The sequence below is a fragment of the Delphinus delphis genome, chromosome 11, assembly GCF_949987515.2.
Source record: "Delphinus delphis chromosome 11, mDelDel1.2, whole genome shotgun sequence".
Classification (NCBI taxonomy): Eukaryota; Metazoa; Chordata; class Mammalia; order Artiodactyla; family Delphinidae; genus Delphinus; species Delphinus delphis.
This window is the reverse complement of record NC_082693.1, coordinates 5,585,555-5,594,929: the sequence shown is the minus strand read 5'-3', so window position 1 is coordinate 5,594,929 and position 9,375 is coordinate 5,585,555. Positions and strand designations below refer to the sequence as shown.

The following is a 9,375-nucleotide window of genomic DNA, read 5'->3' as shown; positions in this document are numbered from 1 at the left end:
GTGGCATGTGGGATCTTCCCAGACCAGGGCTCAAACCTGTGTCCCCTGGATTGGCAGACGGATTCTTAACCACTGCGTCACCAGGGAAGTCCCTGTCATGAGTCTTGCATTCTTGCACGTGTCTCCTCGTGTACAGGCAGGTGTCGCCTGACCACATCAGTCTCTGAGTGTCCTGAGGGCAGAATCGGTCTCCTTTCTGTCCCCACCACTGTACCCAAGACTGGCTAGCTTGTGCCAGCAGATGCCAGACACCTGTAGGAGGCAGAAGTGACTCCTCCTGGGCACAGACATCACGCAGGAGAGGACACGGACCACAGGGTGAGAGGAGGGAGGCCCTGAGCACACCTCCCGGGCGGGCAGCACTTACTTCCGGGTCCTTAGCCCATGTCTCTCCGTGTCCCCCAAAGGAGGGGCTCCCACACATGCAAGAAAGAACTGGTGCCTACCTGGAAGGAGTGAGGAGTGCAGGTGGGCTGAAGGGGGAAGCCGCTGTCCTCCGAGCTTCTTCAGGTCTGAAAGAAGCGCAGAGGAGCTGCTCGTGGGGTCCAAGCCAAGGTCACCATCCAGGTACACGTGGAGGTTCGTTCTGAACTTCCAGGCAACGACAGGCTTTGCTTGCAGAAGTTCAGCTTTCCCACCAGGCTTTCTTCCGGACCCACCTCAGCCCCTCTTAGATTTTTCAGCTCCTGTTCCTGGTCTTAGAATCGTCCCCTAGAAGCTCTAGCCTCCAGGGCTTTTTGCCTCCCTGCTCCCACCTCTTGCCTCCCAGCCCCAGATGGCTCCGGCTGGAATTTTGGCAACGGCTCAGAAAATCTGCCAGTGTCTCCTGCTCATTGGCCAAACAATCAAAGGGGCATCTGAGGGCCTTGACTTACCCTCTAAAATTTTTAAAATCGGATTGGAACCCATCGTCAGCCTTGCAGCGGGAATCCGCGTTGTGCTTTGCTTGGTGACGTCGTCTGCTGCGTCTCTTTGGGGGATGCCACCTGGAGGGCAGGGCCAGCTTCCTGCTCCAAAGCGGTGAGTGGCCCCTGAGGCGGTGCTGGGATTTACAGGCCGTCTGGAGCTCCAGGGGGCCTTGGCTTCCCTTCCCCCACCCCCACATCTGTCTCCACCAGCCCTCTGCTTGTACAGGAAAACACACACACCCTCCTAGTGCCCCCAGGCTCCCCACGTCCCTGTCCCGCACTCTTCACCTCATTTCATGTCTTCTTCTGCCTCCAGTACACGTCACCCTCCTCTAAAAAAGCACATCCGTCCCCACGTTACAGTCTGCTCATTTCCTCCTTGGCTCTTACGTCTATTTAAAAGTGATGCTCAATGCTCTGTGCTGACCTACACGGGAAGGAAATCCAGAAAAGAGGGGATATATGTACACGTAGAACTGAATCACTTTGCTGTACAGCAGAAACTAACACAACACTGTAAAGCAACTCTACTCCAATAAATTTTTTTTTTTAAGTGATCTCTTCACAAGAGGGAAGAGATATGGGAACATAGGTATATATATAACTGATTCATTTTGTTGTAAAGCAGAAACTAACACACCACTGTAAAGCAATTATACTCCAAAAAAAATAAATAAAAAAAAAATAAAGGCCAAAGGGAGGGAGGACTTGTGAATGAAATAAATTAATTAAAAGAATCATCAAACCTCAAAAGAAAAAGTGATCTCTTTATTCATTTGCTTCGTTGATGGTTGGTTCTCCCCACTAACCTGGGAAACCAGCCAGGGGAGATCCCTGCCAGTCAGCCTCAGCGCCTCAGCAAGGTGTCCGCCTCATAGTAAATAATGTCAAATAAATATTTGTTGGATGAATGGAGAAATGAGTGAATGAGGGTATTAAGGACACTGGATGATAAAGTTTTCTGTTTTCCTCCTGTACAGTGAGTTGCTTGCATGCGGGCACCAGGCCATCACAGAGCTGGATCTCCATTGCTTGTACTGCCTTGACATATTCTCAAGAAACGCAGGTTGAGTTGAGTCCAATCAAATCAGAGGAGACGGGTCAGGGTTTCACAAGCACCCAGGAGGCAGCCCTCACAGGCAAACTGGATACAAATGAACTGATGCAGCAGGAACGTGCCTTGGGAGGTGGGGTGGCCATGTTGGGGGGGGTGGGGGGGCAGAGGGAAGGTCAGGCAGCTTTAATGAGAATGGGGACACTTTGACGCCGAGGGAGCAGAGTGGACCACACAGAGAAATCCAGCCTAGGGCTCGGGGGAGACTGTTCCAGTCCCAGCTGACTTTAACTACGGTGACCTTGGGTAAGGGGCCTCTTCCCTCTGGGATTCTGCCTGCCCCTCTCTAAAATGAGTGGACCCACCAGATTATCTGCAACGTTCCTTCCAGCTGAAACATTGCTTGGTGCAAAGTTTGACATTAGAAGACACCGGCCGATTAAAAGGGAAGGTGGCAAGCATCTTATTCTGTCTGGAGGCCTGTGGGCTGGAGCCGATACCCATCTTCCCACCACGCACACTGTGAGGGGCCCTGCCAGCCCAGGCCCATCTCTACAGCCAGAGAAGAGCCAGCTGAAGAGGGAGAGGGCAAGGGCATCCTCGAGGCTCCCAATGTGATGTCACGTCCAGGAAAAGACTTAGGGCCAAAGGGAGAAGGAAGCCATCCTCTGGCCACCTGGGCCCACTTCCGCCAGCCTCTGGGGGAGAACCCCACTGCCCAGAGCCCTGGGCAGAATGTCCAGTTGGGCATTTTATTCCTCCTTCCTAGAAATAAAGCAGCCTGTCTCACAGCCACCTAGAAAAATCTAATTTTCATAAGGAGGTAGAAATAGCTCCATCTTCCTCATAAAGCCTTCCCCAGTCTAGGAAATCCCAGCCTCAGATCCCCTCCCTAAGCCAGGGGTGGTATTTGCAAGAAATGCAAGTTCAGTGAAGTAAAATCAAATCAGGGAGCCAGGTCAGAGCTTCCCAGGCATGACTGGATGCCCAGGAGGCAGCCTCGGTGCGACGGATAAATGGTTATGACAGGGATGTACAGCTCTCGAGCGAAGGCTGGTTCTAACATTTTTAAGTGACTACATTTTCAGTGGTTATATAAATACCTACAATAACAGCTTCAGTTTTGCCTCACGGTCTACGAAGCCTAAAATATTTACTATCTGGCTCTTCTCGGAGCTTTTGCCAATCCCTGCCCTAAATAACTGCTGAGTCCCCCTGCCATTGATAAACTCAGGACTCCTACTGGGGTCCTGGGGAGAGGCAGCAATCAGCCTGTAACCCTGGACCCCATCCCTCCTCTCTAGCCAGCTACCCTTCACGGTCTCCAGAAGCTCCTCTTTCTCTACTCCTCCTCGCCCTCCCCCTCCTGACCCATCCCACTTCATTTTGGAATCCTCTACAAGGCACTCGGTAGCACCCTGTCCTGCATGATTTGATTTGTTGTACACCGATTGCTTCCCCAATGGGACTGGAAGCGTATGAGGGCAGGGACAGCATCTTAATATGTGTCCCAGTATCCCCAGCACACTGAGCAGCTGCTGAGCAGATATGGGCTGCTGAGGTCAGCCCAAGGGGACAGCACCCCAGGGTCACACTCACTGCGCTCAGCCTGCCATCTCTGGAGGGGACTCTCCACTCCAAAGAGAACCACTTTGCTCCATCCCCTCCAAGCCTGGAAGTGCTCCTATCGCTAATGCCAGAATAAGTCACAGCCCAGTCCTACCGGAAGATTCCTCCAGGGCTGGTCCTCTGTTTCATTTTCCCTCCAGGGAGTGTGTCCCAGGCAGGGCAGATCAGGGAGCTGGGGCTTTAAAGCACGTGACAAGACTTTTCTTTCCGAACCTACCCTTGTTCAGGGTTCAGTGAGCATATGGGCAGGAGAAGAAAAAGTAGGTGGTGACAAACCGGGGTCCGCATGCTCTGCGGGAGAGCATGTCTTTACGTAGACACACCACACCATTGCGTTTCTGCCTCTGCGTGGAGGTTGCCAAAGCTGGTGGATTATAAACCCAGGGATGGTTTCTTGCTGTGGGAGCCCAGAAGGAACATCTGGATAAAGGTTCGGCTGAAGCCACTTGATCTAATTTCCTCGGGAGGGAAAATCAATGACAGCAGTGAAAGGGAGGGGCAGAGAGGACAGGAAGGGGCCCCTTGCCTCGGGTGACCCGGGTAAAAGGCTTGACATTCGTCCTCCTTTCCTGCCAATCACGTGAACAGAGAAACCACTGGGAAGGCTGGAGTGAAACAGCGGGCCATTTCCAGAATCATAGCAGCAGGTGGACTGAGAAGGCAGAGAGATTGAAATACCTGCACTGCCTTCGGGTGCCCTCCCAGTGCCCCAGGACAGATACCACCGGCCTCCAGGATGGGAAGCTGCAGCAGGGGATTGGAGTCCCTCTGGAACCGCCTTGATCCCCTTTGTAAACCTGCAGGGCAGCGCCCCCTCCTCCCACACGAAACAGAGAGACTAACGATCTCATCCCTGAGGCTTTGTATAAGCTGGTACCCATTACTGGACATTCTAAAGAGGCAGCCAGTCTATTTGAACCAACACCTGTCAGGCACCCGGACGCATCTAAGACCCGGGCAGGCGCAGTTCTCTCTTTGCTGCTCAAGCCTAAAGGAAATGACCTTCAGGGCAAAGGCGGCACCTTCTCTTTTCTCTTCAAGGGAGGGTGGAGCCCGAGTCGTGCCCACCCCCAGTCCCAGCCAGCAGGGGTGCGTGAAACCACAAGCGCTCGCTTCGCGGCCTTAGAGGGCTTGGCAGTGAGACGGTGTGGAGGAGAGCTTTGGCAAGATGCCCCGCTTTTAGGCAGATTGTAAATTATAAACAAACAACTTGCCTCTGCCCTCCTTCCTTTACTTCCGGTGTGTAATGAAAAACAACTGAGCCCCGCAGGCACAATCCTTCTGTTTCCTCCTCAGATGTGCTGTTCACAGCTCCCCGCTGGAAATGATTCTGGCCAGTCACGGACACTGGCTTTTATTCCTGCGACGGCATCTCACTGAAATCCACAATCCCCAGACATCAATTTCCTAGATCCTCCCTCCCCCCCCCCCCCGCCGCTCCCCCCCACCCCGCACACCTGGATGTACCCCAGAACTAGGCATCAAGCTCACTGTTGTCGTGGGAGCCATGTGGCTGTGGACCACCAGCCCAACCTGGTGAGAATGCCAAACCACCAGTCTCTGGATTATTCAACAGAAAAAGCAACAGCAGGAATCGGGAGCCCATCGCGGATAGCTAAGCCCCCAGAGAGACACTGCAGCCAGGGTTACACCTACTGTGATGTTTTGCCAGAATCATCCAGTGACAAGGGAACAAAGGGATTTGTTCTGAGTTTAGGGATTACTCGGGGCAAGGTTACAATCTGTAGAAACCAGCCTTTAATGTGGACAAGCAAATCCTTCCATCCTCGGGCCACCTCCGCCACCACAAAGGCAAAGCATCCTTCTCAGCTGCACCACAGTTTACGGGGTGGGTAGGATAATAAGAAGGTGCTGCCGCCTCTCTCTGTGATTTTCACACCAGGGCTGCCCTTTTGCAGACAGGTTTCGTATCTGGGAGAACCAGGCTTGTTCCTCAGAGCTGCTGAGAACAACGTTAAGAAGGGCTTAAAGCCTGCAGACCAAGGCTGGGAAACCCAGCCCCAGGAGACCACAGCGGGACTGCGGGGGTGGGGGGTGGAGGGAGGGAGGAGGGTCTGGTCATCCTTTGCCTTTCTGCTCCATCCACACTCCATGCTGATGGCTGAATCTAAGGCCACCCAGGCGTGCCTGTGTCCTGAAAACCTGAGACAAACAGAATTCACCCCTCTATCTTCAAGGTACGGGGCGGTGGGGCGGGAGGGGCGGTGCTCAGCAAAGAGTTGTTGATGATCAAATCATGAGCTTTCCAAGTTTTCTGCCCCAGTCAAGGCGGGGTTTGCTCTGACTCCAGAATCAGAAACAGCAAGGGACAGACTTTTTTTTTTTTAATTTCCAAAGATACATCAGCTGTAGAAAAACTAACACTTGCCTCAACTAAGTAATATTTTATTTCCTGGGATGAAAATCAAGAGAATGAATTATCAGAAGTCTTCCATCATTAAAATGCTTTTTGAAGAAAGTTGCAAGCATTGTTTAAGGCGCACAGGAAAAGTTAGACTTGCCTTTCTTCCAGAGCATTCCCTGCCCTAGACGCAAAGCACCGACACTACATCTCAAGAAAGAGAGAGGCTTGCAGACACAGGAGCCAGAAAAACCGGACCAGGGTCTCTGGCTCTAATATAAGTATCACAGGAGAACATCACAATAACCTTCTCTTCCATAAATACAACATATGTCTTGAAAATATATCCAAAATATCTCCATCTGAACTACTGTACAAAACTCCACTCGCCAGCCATAAAAATAATATTTTCCCCTATACACAAATATAATCATATGTAAAGCAAATTTGGAACGCAGGGATATTGGTTGGGGGGTGGGTTACAAAATCTCTGGGGACCTGGGCTATTTACAGTCATTTTTGTTTGGATTATCCCGCTGCTGGGTTTAGGACACTGGCGACAAATACATCCATCTCACAGTGCTCACCATTTCAGCAGCTCCTGCGTCACGGAATGTGGTACTTTTTAAAAATAGGCGACCCTTCGTGTCATGGAAAGAAGGGGGGAAATGAGGGGATCAAGGTGGCGGTGGGGAGGCAGAAGGGGAGCAGGGGAAGAAGGGGGACAGACGTAGGTTACGGTGCGGGCTTGAAACGCTCTGCGGCGTAAAGTAGATCCCCAGGGTCAGGAGGCCTCCGCTGTCCCCGGGCCACGGCCAGCTGTCTGCCTGGGCCTTCCTTACAGATCCGTTTCCCGGCTGGTGTCCAGGCAGAGGGCGTACAGGGATCTCCGCAAATCCACATTGCTCTTGGCCTTGAGGTTACACTTCTCCAGGGGGCAGCTGCCCCTTCGAGATCCGTCTGCATTCTCCAGGGGCCCTGCAGCCTTGCAGAGGGACGCCTTGCTCCAGCTGGCCTTCCGCTGGCCCCCGCCGGCCGGTCCTGCCCCCGTGCTCTGGCTGCTCTGCTCTTCCTTAAGGGCTGCCTGCTCGTCGTGGTCCGTCTCCCGGTGGTAGAAGTAGTTGAAGTTGGAGACGATGACGGGCACGGGCAGGGCGATGGTGAGGACCCCGGCGATGGCACACAGCGAGCCCACGATCTTGCCCCCCACGGTGACAGGCCTCATGTCCCCGTAGCCCACCGTGGTCATGGTGACGACTGCCCACCAGAAGGCATCCGGGATGCTGGAGAAGTGGGTCTCCTGGTTGTCGGCCTCTGCGAAGTAGACGGCGCTGGAGAAGAGGATGACTCCGATGAATAGGAAGAAGATGAGCAGACCCAGCTCCCGCATGGACGCCTGCAGGGTCTTGCCCAGGATCTGCAGCCCCTTGGAGTGGCGGGACAGCTTGAAGATGCGGAACACCCGGACCAGGCGGATCACTCTGAGGATGGCCAGGGACATGGCCTGCTGCCCGTTCTGGCCGCCTCCTCCCCCCGGCTGCTGCTGCACCAGCTCGGTGCCCAGGGTGATGAAGTAGGGGAAGATGGCCACCACGTCAATGATGTTCATGATGTTTCGCGAGAACTCGGCCTTGCTGGGGCAGGCGAAGAAGCGCACCAGCAGCTCAAAGGTGAACCAGATGACACACGTGGTCTCCACGATGAAGAAGGGGTCAGCCAGGGTCCTGGGCAGGACAGGTGCCGCCGTCGGGCCAGAGGGAGGCGCTGCCTCCCCGCTGCCATTGGCCCCCCTGTGGGGCTCAGGGGGCTGGTGGGGCACCGGGGGATGGCGCAGCAGCTCCCGTTCATCCCTGAACTCAGGCAGGGTCTCCAAGCAGAAGGTGATGATGGAGATGAGGATGACCAGGACCGAGACGATGGCGATGCCCCGTGCGGAACCCGAGCTCTCGGGGTACTCGAAAATGAGCCACACTTGGCGCTGGAACTCGTTGCGGGGCAGGGGCTTCTCCTCCTCCTTGATGAAGCCCTCGTCCTCTCGGAAGCGCTCCATGGCCTCGTCCCCCAACTGGTAGAAGCGGATCTCATCTGTGAACACGTCCAGAGAGACGTTGACCGGCCTCCGCAGCCGGCCCCCCGACTGGTAGTAGTAGAGGATGCCGTCGAAGCTGGGCCGGTTGCGGTCGAAGAAGTACTCGTTCCTCAGGGGGTCAAAGTAGCGCAGGCGCTTGGCGGGGTCTCCCAGGAGCGTGTCGGGGAACTGCGCCAAGGTGCCCAGCTGCGTCTCGAAGCGCAGCCCGGAGATGTTGATGAGGATGCGCTGGTGATGGAGGGACCCCGAGCCCAGCACCTGGTCCTCCGCCACTCCCAGAGCGGGGTCGCCTTGTCCCTCCTCGTCCTCCGGAGGCAGCCGTCTAGCTCGGGGCAGCTCCTGGGGCACCGGTGGCACCGGCCGGCCTCCCGGGTCCGCGCCCCTCTCGGCGCCGCCGCGGTCCCTTGGCGCTGGCTCCTTGAGTCCATCGCTGAGCGCAGCCGTCGGGGAGCAGCGGAGCTCTCCCCCTGTGGCCCGGACCTCCTCTCCTCCCCTGACGGTCACGGCACCGCCGTTCTCTGGGGGCACCAGAGCGATCTCCATGGCCCGGGGGCGGGGGGCATGCTGCGCCCCTGCGGACCGGCTCCGGCGCCCCCTCTCACCCTGCTGGGCGCCCCGCGCCGGGCTCCTCTCCCACCAGCGGCCGGCCCAGCTGTGGGGCGGGCTGGGGGGCTGGCGCGTTCTCCTCGTTCGGTCCTGACGTCAGGAAGCCGCTGCCCTGCTCTCTGCCTCTCTCGACTCTGGCAGCCCGTTACCAAGCAGCCAAAAGCCACCTTCCAGCAGATGCAACCTCCAGCCGCCAGGCTTGGCCTCCACCCCGCGCAGTTCCCCGCCTCCTGCCCTCCGCTCCTCCCCGCGCCTCCCCTCGGGGGCCCGGAGGCCGCGGGTGTCTCCCCGGAGGACGCAGCTGGGGCCCCCGGCAAGGGAGGGAGGGGCTGAGCTGGGCGCAGCCTGGGAGGAAGGCTGGGAAGGGAGGGAGGGAGGAGGGTGAAGGGAGGGAGTGGAGAGGATGGGGGGACAGGTTGTACCGAGAGCGCGCTGAAACTCCCAGGGCAACCAGATGAGAAAAGCTCTGGATTTCAGTTCACCTGGGCACCCGCTGGACGCCGAGTGGACTCTAGGGGAAATGAATTGTCTTGGGTTGGAGGGATGAGACTTCGAGATGAGTCGGAGTATGAGAAAAGACAGTCCTTTTTACATTTCTCCTTTGGAGGAATGAGGGTTCTCTCTTCTTTAGGAAGAATTACAAACAGGAGGGGGCGGGGCAGAGCTATGGACCTTGAAAAATATATACGTGTATGTGTATATCTCCAGGCCAACGGAGAAGCATCTC

At 55.8% G+C, this 9,375-nt stretch overlaps 1 protein-coding gene across 1 annotated transcript; it reads right to left on the bottom strand.

Annotated features, from left to right (window-relative positions):
- Positions 1–6,791: 6,791 nt before the first annotated feature.
- KCNA5 (potassium voltage-gated channel subfamily A member 5) lies at positions 6,792–8,676 on the bottom strand. Its single transcript, XM_060026053.1, has one exon. It carries the CDS (start codon positions 8,583–8,585, stop codon positions 6,792–6,794), a length of 1,794 nt encoding a protein of 597 aa, XP_059882036.1. The 5' UTR covers positions 8,586–8,676.
- Between the last annotated feature and the right edge of the window lie 699 nt (positions 8,677–9,375).

Coding starts and splice junctions, on each gene's coding strand:
- KCNA5 (XM_060026053.1), bottom strand. CDS start 8,585: ATGGAGATCGCTCTGGTGCCCCCAGAGAACGGCGGTGCCGTGACCGTC.